At 39.1% G+C, this 14156-nt stretch overlaps 1 protein-coding gene across 1 annotated transcript in view; it reads right to left on the bottom strand.

Moving 5' to 3' along the window:
- Window positions 1–14156, bottom strand: part of THADA (THADA armadillo repeat containing) — a gene marked incomplete at its 5' end in the record, with an annotated part of 322555 nt that overhangs the window by 217485 nt on the left and 90914 nt on the right. Inside the window, one exon of the mRNA XM_080813492.1 lies at window positions 10936–11027. Coding sequence (XP_080669618.1) covers window positions 10936–11027 — 92 coding nt within the window. The remainder of the gene's footprint in view (window positions 1–10935; window positions 11028–14156) is intronic.

Here is a 14156-nt window from a genome sequence, read left to right as displayed (position 1 = left end):
GTGATGGCTGGAATTGCAGCCATCTCGCAACCATGAGGAAGCTTGCCTGGGGCCAACATCGTCACATCAAGGATGACACAGCAGAAAAATGAAACAAACAAACAAACAAAAAAACCTGAGTCTTTGATGATGTTATCAACCTAGAATAAATCAATCCCCCTTAAAACTTCTTGGTTATATGTGAGATAATAACTTCTCTTTATTCTTTTTTTTTAAATTTTTTCTTTTTTTTAAAGATTTTACTTATTTATTTGACAGATAGAGAACACAAGTAGGCAGAGAGGCAGGCAGAGAGAGAGGAGGAAGCAGGCTCCCTGCTGAGCAGAGAGCCCGATGCGGGGCTCGATCCCAGGACCCTGGGATCATGACCTGAACCGAAGGCAGAGGCTTTAACCCACTGAGCCACCCAGGTGCCCCAACTTCTCTTTATTCTTTAAATTTTGATTGCAGTTTTCTGTTACTTGTAGTCAAAAGCATTCTAACTGTGGACAAGTCTGAATTATTTCAAGTTTCTGTTTAAATATTAACAAATGGAGCTATGATTTGGGAGATGAGGGACGACAACAGAATATGCTTCTTAATTTACTAGAAAGACGTATAGTCCAAAGGTAGAAAACTCAGTTACATGAGTAGATCCTAAAGCCTTACCTGTTATATTTCAAAACTGGTTACTATTCTGTTCCCCTCTCCCCACAGGAACATACATCACACTCTAATGGTTTGGAGTTGACCTCATCCCCATACCAATGATTTGGGAAAATGGACATCTTCTGACAAAATGGTAGAAGATTCTGATGTAGAATATAAAATTCTCTCTCCCAAAGAGGCACTTTAAATATCTTAAGATTTGAAACAGTCTAAGATTATGAAATTTTTATTGATTCATATTTATTCACTACCTACTATAAGTTAGGGTGCTATTTCGAATTTTTATCTGATAACTTGGGATAATTTACAGTATATTTAACTGCAACTAAAACCAATTTTTTCCTGTTCCTGCCGAGATAAATCTTGAAATGATTATCTTTCCTTCTCACAGATGGTGCTGCTCCTAATGATCAGAAACATGCCTTCTACCTGCCTTTATCAGTTACCCACAGCAGCCACCCTTAACTAGGTTGGATGGAACACAAGATGGTAATAGATGTTCTTTAAGAGAGAGAGAGGGATGCCTGGGTGGCTCAGTGGGTTAAAGCCTCTGCCTTTGGCTCAGGTCATGATCCCAGGGTCCTGGGATCGAGCCCCGAATCGGGCTCTCTGCTCAGCGGGGAGCCTGCTTCCCTCTCTCTCTGTCTCTGCCTGCCTCTCTGCCTACTTGTGACCTCTGTCTGTCAAATAAATAAATAAAATCTTTAAAAAAAAAAAAAAGAGAGAGAGAGAGAGGGATGCCTGGGTGGCTCAGTGGGTTAAGCATCTGACTCTTAGCTTCTGCTCAGGTCATGATCTTGGGATCATGAGAAAGAGCCCTGTGCTGGGCTCCAAGCTCAGCTTGGAGTCACTTGAGATTCTCTCTCCCTCTCCTTTTGCCCCCCAACCCCTCTCTCAAATAAAAAAAAAGTTAATCTTTAAAAAAAGAGAGAGAGAGAGGGTCACCTGGGTGGGTCAGTCATTAAGCATCTGCCTTCAGCTCAAGTCATGGTCCAGGGGTCCTGGGATCGAGCCCCGTGTCGGGCTCCTTGCAGGGAACCTGTTTCTCCCTCTTCCACTCCCCCTGCATGTGCTCCCTCTCTCGCTGTCTCTCTCTTTCTGTGTTAAATGAATGAATAAAATCTTTTTTAAAAAATAAAAATAAAAAAAGTGAGAGAAAGAGAGTTTTCCCTTTCAAATTATTTGGGGAAATACTACATGTTATATCCCACTATTAAAGATTCACAAAATACATTATAGCATATGAACTGCCCTAAGAAATTCTGTCATAAAGAAATTTTTATTTAATTCAATATTTCTGAAACTTACTTGACTCTAGAATCTATTTTTCTTTATCTTTTTTTTTTTTAAGATTTTATTTATTTATTTGACAGAGAGAAAGAGATCACAAGTAGGCAAAGAGGCAGGCAGAGGGAGAGAGGAAAGCAGGCTCTCAGCTGAGCAGAGTCCAATGTGGGGCTTGATCCCCAGGACCCTGAGATCATGATCTGAGCCAAAGGCAGAGACTTAACCCACTGAGTCACCCAGGCGCCCCACAGAATCTATTTTTCACTAAATAGCTTTCAGTATCTTGAGGAAATTAGTAATCTTAAAACATAAGGCATAGTCCCTTCTAATATTCCCTTCTACTCATTTAGAAATAACAAAAAGAATAAATGTCAAAATAACCACACCAAGTTAGAACTATGCTTTAACAATCTGCAGAGACTACAAGTTATTTTTAAGTAACTCTCTTCCAGGGTTTTGCATCATATTCTCCAATCCCACCTGCCAGGGACACAGAATGAAATCTCTTCTCAAATGATTCCAAAAACAATGCTTTTATTATGGAATACTACAATACAAAAACTTCTAAATGATTCCTAATGTCATGTACAATTCAAACCAGCCTCCCTGGCATATCTGTTTTACTCACTGATAAAACCCCAGAACGTAGTATGATGCTTACAATAGAGTAGGTGGTCAGTGAATCCTTGCTCCAAGAATGAATGAATATCTCCATCACATTCTCCTCCCCACCTGTCCAAATCTTTGCCATCCTTATTAAGCCCTGACTCCTGCATGGAGCTCAACCTCATCCTCCTCTGATATCCTATCCCCAGACAGTACCAGCGAGTTTGATACTCATTATTCCTAAACCAGTTCATATGTTGGTCTTCTCTCTCAATAAATGATGAACTCCTTGGAATCCGAGACTGTGTTATAAACTACTTCTGTATATGTTAGAGTGCCAAGGTACAATAATAAGTATTCAGTGAAAAAATTTTATTCATTATATTAAAAAATTCGGTATGTACAAGAATAACTGGAAATTCCTGGGATTTCTAAATCTATACATTACTAAAATCAGTAGTTTTAAGGACCAACCTCTGAATAAAGAAAAAATGTTACCCAAGTTCTAAAGAAACAATTCCCTCTGGCTTTAACCTCTTTGACTCCATTTTCTCATTTGGAAAATAGCTCTGTGGTATTTCTCTACAGGTACTGAATGAGCAACAAATACTGCTTGTAAAACCCCTGATAAAGGAAGACTTTATCTCATAGTTCTGGAAGCAATCCTGACGTCTTAAATTATGTAATCCTGGTATTACATTATATTAGTCTGGTTCATATAAAATGTAAGCTACAAAAATACCAAAGCTAAGAAAAAATATTTACTCATGCTTTTACTAAGATGCAGAGAGAGGATGCATGCATTGCCAAAATTCCATAGAACATGCTCAAACTACAGCAACAATGCCTTAGTTATTAAAGAAGGCAATGGCCTGAAGCAGTACTTAGGAACAAAGAATACTTGGTCCACGCAAGAGTCAATATTTAAGAACACAATGACTAATTCCCACTTCAAGTTCATGAACATATTTCTTTTTAAGAGCTTCTTTTTTGGTTAAAATTTTTATTTGTGGTTTTCCTACCTATGATCCATGAACCTAAGAATGAACAAAAACTTGAAACATGAAACCCTCCAGTAGGCCAAAGTGTCAGTATAGACTTAAATTCTGATTTTAAGAACTTCTCAACAAAGGTTACATAAGACATGTGCTTTACTTCTCAGTCCCCCAAAATACTCATTTATCAACTCAGCCTAAAGAACCAGACTGAATGTTCTTGAACAACTGTGGAAAATGCATGAATGACACCTCCAGACCATATCAAAACACTGGGGTCTTAATTTAATGTCAAATTACTTGAATCCCAACTAGTATTATTGTTGCCAACAGAAACTCCACTTATAAATAATCAGCTGATTTTTTAAAAAATGTTCTAGTTGAGCTTTCTGTGAGCTAAAAGTAATCATTAAATTCATTTCTGGCACTACCGGTGTGACCTTCAGCGAATCGCTCAACTTTTCCATACCTCAATTTTCACCTTGGGTCCTCTCAAAGATAAAAACTAGTAACAGCTATTATTATCATTTTTTAAAAGAGTTTATTTATTTATTTGAGAGCGCACATGAGAGAGAGAGGTGGGGGGAGAGAGCAAGTGAGTTCAAGTGGAAGGGAGGGGCAGAGGGAGAAGCAGACTCCACATGGAGCAGGGAGCCCAACCCAGCACTCGATCCCAGCACCCTGGGATCAGAACCTGAGCCAAAGGCAGGCACAACTGAGCTTCCCAGGTGCCCCTATCATTTCTGTTAAAGATATGAATGAAAAATAAAAGCACGGACTTGAAAAACATTAGGTTAAGCCTAGAAGACGTCATACCTTAGACAAGGATCATCATCACAAAACCCCCAAATCCTCTCCCTATAGCACTAAACTATCATTGAACACAAGAGGTAAATGTCTTCTAGTCACAGAGATATCCTGTTGAGGTAATTTAATTCATCGCCTACTTGCCAACCAGAAAACTGAGATTTCTACATTCCTAACGCTATAGTAGGACATTAGAAGCCTTGTGACGTGCTCTTCCCTCACATCTATCTGCAAGAAAACGGAGTGTTAAGTTCCCCCAGAAGAGAACATCCCTGGGACAAAGGCATAAAAGGCTTCTGCCATCCAAAGTAAGGGTCTCCTGGTCACCTCAGAACAAGTTTCTCCATTGGCCCCCTCCCACCTTTCCTCCTAAAATCAACAGGCCATATGGGAGATGGGAGAGTCTTACTCTACACTGAGACCCTAGGTGAAGTGGCTCATTTCCCACGGTCTGACTACAAATGTAAAACCTAAAGCAGACTCAAAAAAGGTAACTCACTGCTCATGAGGGGCTAATGTGCACTGGTGTGTAAATCTGCATGCACTCTGCAAACAGAACTTGACCTGTGTTCTAGTTCTGCCATTTGCTAGCTGTATGGCCTCGGGCAAATAAATACATCTGACTAACCTTAGTTTAATCCTCTGTGAAATTAGGATGACTCTCCATTTTGCATGGCTATGGTGGAGGCTAAATTAGACACCCACAAAGGGTCTAGCCATGCCAAGCACACAAACAGGCACTGAAGGTATGCACGCTTCCTTCTGCACCCGTGTAACAGAGACCGCACCGCAGCAGAGAACCAGAGGTATTCATGAGACGGCTGGTTTCCCTAGTGCCAAGCCCATGTCTGATTCATCTTTGGATCTCAGTGCCCGGCAGAGGGCCTGGCCCAGAGGAAACGCATAATAAATGCTTTTTAAATGGAGAAAATGAGAATCCTTTGGGTCTGAGGATGTTAAGATTATCCTGGCCACAGTCAAAGAAAATTTTGATTTTCAGTTTGGCCAAATAGGTGCTTGCTGCAAACTATTATATAGTTCAAAGCAAATAAGCTATTCTGAATTCTAATAATTACATTCTCTAAAATATAAAAACCCAATTGCCCTACAGTTCTCATTTTCAATTTTGAGAATCCAATTATTTCCTAAACAATGGAGTGGGTAACCACAGAAACTTGTGGAATCTCTTTTCCTAGAAAACATGAAGAACAGGAAAGAAGCCAGTTTGTCTGGAAACTGCTTCAAACTCCATCTATAAGCAGAGGCTAGACCAGATCAGATGCCCCTCGGAGGATCCTTCCAGACCTATACAACTAAGATGTTAGGAGAAATAACTAAAATAATTGTCTCTAGTTTACACCCTGGAAAGTGAAATAAATACAATTCAACATCTCTTAACACAGTCATTAGAAATTATTTTACTTGGACCGGCTTTTATAAGCATATTTTTCTGAGACTGTGCTAAACCATCCCAAGCTATCAATTTAAATATGAGCTTTCTCTAACAAGACAGAATAGAGATTATTATAACAACACAAAAAACAAGATTATTCTATTGTTCCATCTTTCAACCTACCTGTTTCCATGTACCCCAAATCTACTCATTCCCAAAGCTTTATAAGGAATACTACTTCCCCCGAATATTCCATGCAGCTCTCCCACTAATGATTTTCTAGTGCATCTAGTACTCATGTCACACTGTGCAGCCACTTATTACAAATTGTCTTCTACTCGTGTCTTTTGCAAATAGCAATTTTTGTTCCCTTAGCTAAAATGTAAGTTCCTTAGGCGAGGTCCAAGTGTTATACTTCTCATGTACTCCTCTACTGTGTCAGTAATGAGTTCATGACACATGCTTACAAATTCTCATCGACTGACTAACTGATTTAAAATGAAGAGAGAAGGGCACCTGGGTGGCTCAACTGGTTAAGTGTCTGACTCTTAAATTTGGCCTAGGTCATGAACTCAAGTGTCCTGAGATGGAGCACTGTGCTGGGCTCTGTGCTGGGCATGGAACCTGCTTAAGAATCTCTCTCTCCCTCTGCCCCTTCCCCCACTCACACGCATGTGCGCGCACACACACGCTCTCTCTCTTTCCCTCTCAAATAAATAAATAAACAAATAAATAGATAAAAATAAAATACAATACAGAGAGAAAGCAAGAGCTACAGAATACCGTCTACACCGAGGACCAAAATGAAGCTTTGGCAAAATCTAAAATAAAGTTTTCAGACTGCTATATATTGACGTTTGTCATTTACCTGAAACTAGAGTAGTTGAAGGTAATACCTGCAGAGGCTAAAGAGAAGGACCTAGAGTTAAAGATCACATTGGTTTAGCTCCTGCCCTCTAAGGAACGAGGAACTATTGAGGGGCAGCCACTCACGACACTGCAGATGGAGGCCATTTTGGAAAACCTAGCACACTGCCCAGATCACAGATCTGTGCAGGTTCTGCTTCTGCGTGGGATCAACGATTCATTCTGTCAGGCCAAGTCAGTCAGGGGGAAATAAATAGAAAGGAAAAGAGACTCAGCAAATTGAAATGCTATAACATTATTTTCAAAAAACCAAGTGAAACTTAAGTTTTCTCATTCTTCATAATCCAAGGAACACATCCAGAACAAGACTAAAGAGCTCTATAGTCCAGTCATTACCAGGGCTTCTTGTCCCTACTACAAGGCAGGTATGGTTTGAGGAACTGGGAATAGAGCAGTTCACTAAACCCACAATTTTAGTAATAATTACATAAAGACATAACTTAGTATTTTATAAAAATAAGAGGCCACCAGGATGGTCCAAATCTCTTATCTTGGAGAAAACCAAGGCCCAGAGACGTTAACTAACTGTCTCAGTTGGTAATCGTGTCTATATGGCAACAAAGGCAAGGAATAGAAACCAGATTTCTTATCTCTCCTCTAGTAACGAAATTCACTTGCTCTTTAAACAACTATTTTTGTGTGCCTATTTTATGCCACACATATGGTAGGTACCAGGTATACAAATGGATAAGACTGACTCTGTCCTCAAAAATTGCAGTGTAATTCTCAGATGGGATGAGCACTTTAATAGAAGTGGTAACAGAAGAAAAGTGAACTCTGTCTCTAATTTTATAGGACCTCCAACATTTTTTTTTTTAAATTTTTAACATTTTATTTATTTATTTGAGAGAAAGCACGTAGAGGCAGGGGAGGACCACAGGGACAGGGACAAGCAGACTCTGTGGTGAGCTCAGAGCCCCACTTGGGGGCTGGATCTCAGGACCCTGAGATCATGACCTGAACTGAAACCAAGAGTCAGACGCCTAACTGACTGAGCCACCCAGGACTACAACTTCCAACATTTAAAAAAAAAAAATGAACGGTTAATCATTTGTTTTATCCCCACCACAGCCCTACGAGTACAGAGCACAGATCTTATTATTCCTGTTACATAGATGGAGATATTGAAGTACAAAGAGGGTAAGGGAGTCTATTAAGGTCATCTCTAGCGGCAACAAAATGCCTAGAAACCAAGTCTGTTTACTCCAAGATAGACATTTTTTTCTCACTAGATGGGAAAGGCAGATGTTCTTTTTACGACCAGTTCCCTTCTGACCAAGAGCATACATTTGCGAAACCGTGTGCAGAACAATCTGTAGCTGTGAAAGTAGACTTTACTGGCCTGTGACATCTCATCAGCTGAGCGTAGTTATTCGATAGTTGAGTAAACCATCAATAAGACCTTATTATTACTAGTATTCTTAAATACCCATTATATATCACAGAATAGATGGCAAAGTTTCTGCCCTCAGGGAGTTAATATTGTAGGGAAAGGGCTATAAACATTTCTTAAAAAGTGACATAATTAGGGGCGCCTGGGTGGCTCAGTGGGTTAAAGCCTCTGCCTTCAGCTCCGGTCATGATCCCAGGGTCCGGGGATCGAGCCCGGAGTCGGGCTCTCCGCTCAGCGGGGAGCCTGCTTCACCTTCTCTCTCTCTGCCTGCCTCTCTGCCTACTTGTGATCTCTGTCTGTCAAATAAATAAATAAAATCTTTAAAAAAAAAAGTGACATAATTAAACAAACTACGAATAGAATAACCACTACAAATAACAGCTAATTTAAGATACTAAAGGTTTTGAAGAGCAAATGTAGTGGATCCTTCCAGGAAACTTCCATACTCTTTAAGAACTAAACAGGGGCGCCTGGGTGGCTCAGTGGGTTAAAGCCTCTGCCTTCGGCTCAGGTCATGATCCCAGGGTCCTGGGATCGAGCCCCGTATCGGCTCTCTGCTCCATGGAGAGCCTGCTTTCTCCTCTCTCTCTGCCTGCCTCTCTGCCTACTTGTGATCTCTGTCTGTCAAATAAATAAATAAAATCTTTAAAAAAAAAGAAAGAACTAAACAGAGAGGGGCACCTGGGTGGCTCAGTGGGTTAAAGCCTCTGCCTTCAGCTCAGGTCATGATCCCAGGAGGGTCCTGGGATCTAGCCCCGAATCGGGCTCTCTGCTCCTCGGGGAGCCTGCTTCCTCCTCTCTGCCTGCCTCTCTGCCTACTTGTGATTTCTGTCTGTCAGATAAATAAATAAAATCTTAAAAAAAAAAAAAAGAGCTAAACAGAGAACAGAAGCCTTGTATATATAATGATATAGACCAATCTTCAGATTAATAAAGGCTCTTTCTTACCAAGCATGTTCATCACATTTAAAAAAAGATTAGTAATTTCTTAATTCCTTCATTTCACCTTTCAACTTCACTCAAAACAATTATATGAATATTCCATTTCCCTCTTTCTAGGAAAGTTACATATTTTGTAACCTTCCCCATCTAAGAAGAATGAATTCATAATGGCAGCTCCCATCAGTATGCCTTTGGCAAAACGATTAAAGCTGTGTGGTTTCATTGTGTTAACCTTCTACCCTCCTTCAGATGTAACCTAAATGGAATGTATCTGATGATTTTCTCCTATACATAGTAAAATCTGTATACACATCTGAGAATCACTCACTTTCTAAAAAGTAAAAGGGAAAAAAGCATTTCTTCACTGTCACGTTCAGTTTTAAACAATAATTTCACTGTTAATTATCTCATACTTTATTGATGCCATTATTTATCATGGCCTTATAACATGACCAAACTGTTTTAAACCTTACTACTTTTTAGAATTATTAACAAAATAAAGAAAGCTAAGGAGAAGCAAATATTAGTGATTTCAAACTACTGAGAGGAAGAACTTCTTTAGAAACTGGCTAAATAGTAAAAATCGTAATATTATTCCTTTCAAAGGAATAATATTAGCATTATTTTAAAAATACAACTTGAGGGGCGCCTAGATGGCTCAGTGGGTTAAAGCCTCTGCCTTCGGCTCAGGTCATGGTCCCAAGGTCTTGGGATCCAGCCCTCCATCGGGCTCTCTGCTTGGCAGGGAGCCTGCTTCCTCCTCTCTCCCTGCCTGCCTCTCTGCCTACTTGTGATCTTTGTCTGTCAAATAAATAAATAAAATCTAAAAAAAAAAAAAAAACAACAACTTGATTAAAACAACAACAACAACAACTCTTCAGTATTTCCTGAATATACTCAGGGAATTCATCCTTAGAGCTGTTGGTTTCTTTTTAAATACTTGTTAAATTTCATAGGGTGATAAGTAGCAATTTAAATGACAATTCAGAACTATCAGTAAGTTTCATTAGAATTATCAACCGTGCATCATAAAATATATTTCATGACATTTTCTAATTCCTAAAAGTCACTTCCATGACAAGAAAAATTTTAACAAGTAACAGCTTAAAACCTAAATTAAAAGTGTGATTATCAGCCTTTATAGGTAGGAGAGTTGAAAAGGGCCTTAGTTATCTACAGTTCATGAAGAGAAAGTATGGGGCCTATTTGGATCCTAAATGAAGAAAAGAAAGTAAGTAAACATGCAACGACAGTGACATCTAGTGTCAACTTTTGCAAGCCACTAGACTACCATCAAATCTTCCCAAGTACTGAAGAAACAATTATTCAAAACTTCTCTTCTTTAAAGACCAACAAAAGGAACTTGTGCTTTAGACCTAAAAATGACGCATCGTTAAAGTGTTTCAATAAGTCTCCTTTCAGACATTAAAAAAAAAAACCTTAAACATTTTAAAGAAAACATCTTAAAGAAAAACCATAATACTGAAGACCTAAAAGTAAAAAAAAAAAAAAAAGTTGGTTATTCCATGTGGCCAGCATCTATCTGTAACTGCTCCCCTTGGCTACAGAAAAAAGCAAAGATACTACACAAGCTAGTACTTGGTTAGCACATCAAGAAAAAGCAATTTAAGACATTTCAGGAATACCTGAAAATGCAAAGAAAGAAAAAAACTTCAGCTGCTGCACTGAGAAACAAGCTCAACATTTCAGCCCTTGCTACCTTGCTGTATTTTTGTTGCTTTGAAAGGTCCACTTATTTAAACTGTAGGTATTTTTGCCCAAGAGCTTAGAATTTGGCAGCCTAGGTTAATTTACCATAGCATTTTAATAGTTTTATGCTCTAGATGAATCCATAAAAGTAAGCAAATTTCCAAAAATTATTTTTGGCCAGGACAATATTTTGTAAAAAAGTAAAGTTAGCATTAGATGAAGCTTACCTATTTTTTTTGGAGAGTTCATCCTTTCCCCTTTTAACTCCAAATATTCTTGTGATCAAGGTACTAAAAAGAAGTGTGGATGAATTTCTCACCTAATGTAAAAATAATGCACAATAAGGGTTAAGAAATATACATGGCATGAAACCAACATTTACAATGTTCAAACTTGACATTCAAAGTCCTTACCCAATTGGCTAATGGGGGGCTAAAGCAAATATGGTTTGTGTTCATGAAATAATTTTCAAAAACTGTATAGTAACTGACTCAATGACTTCCTCTTACACTAAGCCCTGTAATCCAACCACATGCACACAACGCAGCTCCTTCCTGTACTTCTAACATTACCACCAACTATTTTATTATTTTGTCCTTGAATAATCAAATACCTTATTTTTTTACAATTCATTTTCCTGTATTGTTTCTGACAAGGAATATCCCTTGATATTGAAAGAGCTCAGCTCTTTCTACTTATTTTCTATAATCATTTACCTATGGGAAATATTTATAAGACCTTACTCAATCCACATTAATTAATACAGCCAAGAAAATATTCAATATCCAAAACACTGTTTATTAACTCCACAATGTAGTAATTTAATGAATTTTAGCTCTATATTCATCTGAGACAACTGGTTAAGAAAAATAAGAGGGAACTATCATTAATAAACATAAGTCATTTCTTCAAAATAATAATAATAATAATAATAATGATGATAATGATGATGATGCCTGGGGCGCTCAGTTGGTTAAGTATCTGCCTTCAGCTCATGTCATGATCCCAGGCTCCTGGGATCCAGTCCCACACACATCAGGATCCTTGCTCAGCAGGGGAGCCTGCTTCTCCCTCTGCCTGCCTCTCCCCTGCTTGTGCATGCTCTCTCTCTCTGACAAACAAGTAAATAAAATCTTTTTAAAAAATGTAATAATAGAGATACATATTTCCAAACTAATGTGTCAAGATGTTTTGTTGGATCATAAAACTGTCTGGAATGCCACGGCATACTGGGCCTCCTGGATTACCTTGCCAAATCAGAGCAGAGATGTATAAATACATATTGAGTTTCCTAAAGTGTGTAAGCATGATACCAGCATCATGGAGAATATCTAGAAGGCACACTTATGGCCAACACAGAACCTATATTCTAATGAAATAGGGCTCATAATCATATGGTATGTTTAAACAGCAACATGAGAAGAAAGGTAATTAAAAGTAACAATGGAAGATTTACGTATAGTTGCCTGCAACCACTGCGGCAAGGGTCACAAACTCAAATGCCCACAAGAACCAGTGAGTGGCAGGGGCAGCACAGGACTGGGACTAATTCGGTCACTATTCAGCTTCAGCTGAGTCGCAGGAGGGGAAGTAGGCCCAGTGTTGCCAGATCTGCCTTTTCAAGAGAAGCCAGAAAACCCTGTTTTTATGTGAAATCTCACTATTTTGAAATGTTGGCAACAAATTAAAGGGGAAAAAAAAAAACAAACAAACACTGAGGAGGCCAAATAAAACATAGTTGTAGGCTAGATTTGACCTATTCGCCACTGGTTTGCAACCTCTCCTCTAGAAGCCCAAGGCTGACTCAGTTCATGCATGGTTAAACTCTAGGAGTGGACTACAATTCATACCAAAGTGGAGGAATTCATACCAATATTGCAATGAGACCTAAAATTGGACAAGTTCACATATGGTCATTCCACAATCAACAAACATTAATGAAGCACCTACCACATGCCCTAATATCCCTAAACAACAAATCAATCTGTCCTGTTACACTGTGAACATGGCCTCAAGCCATGATCTGGATCATCCCCTAGTCCAGATCTTGATTATCTCTCACCTGGTCTACTGACTTAGTACCCAAAGATCTTGGGTTTAAGATGGCTTGGTAAAGTCATATAAAAACCCTGCCCCCTCTCAGGTATCGCACAAAAACAAAAAAAGAAAAATAGAAGCACAAATTCCATCCTGCCCTAAACCAAACTTTCTAACAAAGGCTGCCAGATGCAGTCAAGCTAAAATAGTAGTTCCGGGAGATGAAAGAGCACGAGTGCCAAGGCACCCCTTAATCAAAACTTAGAGGACTGCTTTACGAAGTAAATGGGAATGGCCAGAGAGAAAATCCCTTGTCTGATTCAGTAAGCTGGAGGCAGGAGCCAGTCTTTCAGTAATATTAAGAGAGATCTGAGGGTTCCAATAGTAGTAGTCTGATCCCTTCAGTATCAAGTTCCCTCATTAGCAGCCAACAGTCATCATTGCCTGTTTCAGTAGGTGTAGCAACATGGTGATATTCTACCATTAATTAGTGACAACTTTCAGAAAGTAAAGTTTCCCCTCATCTGCTCTTTAGTTACCCTGTTACTGGATTACTACACATAAATTTACCAGTTTGCAGAATAATGAGTTAATGCCATAGCAGCCCCCAAAGGCCACCAAATAATAATCTTTCAAGACATTAAAGAAAATTAATTTTCCTTTTCTTGAGATAAAATTCACATACCATAAAATTCACCATATTAAAGGGTACTGGTTGGTGGTTTTTATTATATTCACAAACCAGGAAACTACCACCACCTAATGCCACAATATCGTCATTACTCCAAAATGAAACCCTATACACATTAGTCATTACACATCCTCCCCCACCAGGCAAGCACTGATCTACTTTCTGTCTCTATGGACTTGCCCATTCTGGACATTTCATGTTCAAGGGATCATGCAATATGCAGCCCTTTGTGTCTGGCTTCTTTCACTTAGCTGTTCTCAAGGTTCACCCATGTTGCAGCATGTCTCAGTAGGACACTCCTTTTCACAGCCAAATATTATGCCATTGCATGGATATACCACATTTTTATAAACCACCTGTCATTTGATGGATATCTGGGTTATTTCCATTTGGGGGCTACTATGGATAATGATGCTATGAACACTACAAGTTTTTGTGTGAACGTGTTTGTTTTCATTTCTTTTGGGTATACAGGAAGAAATGGTACTGCTGGGTCATATGGTAATGATAGAGTAGACAGTCAGACATGAGCTGGAGACAAAGGTGGTGATAAAGAGGTGACACATTAAAAGCCTGGGGCACAACATCCTGACTTTGTGGCTTTTAACATCCTGGCCTCACAGCTTCCAACATGGTAGGGCTAACAGACCAAGGGCCACAGGTACAGAACATGGGCTCTTCTCTTCAATCTCTGCCCCCAGGGTAACCTATAGCTTTATT

This window comes from Martes martes (genome assembly GCF_963455335.1).
Source record: "Martes martes genome assembly, chromosome: 9".
NCBI lineage: Eukaryota > Metazoa > Chordata > Mammalia > Carnivora > Mustelidae > Martes > Martes martes.
Note: the sequence above shows the minus strand (reverse complement) of the source record. Positions and strands in the feature narration are given on the sequence as shown.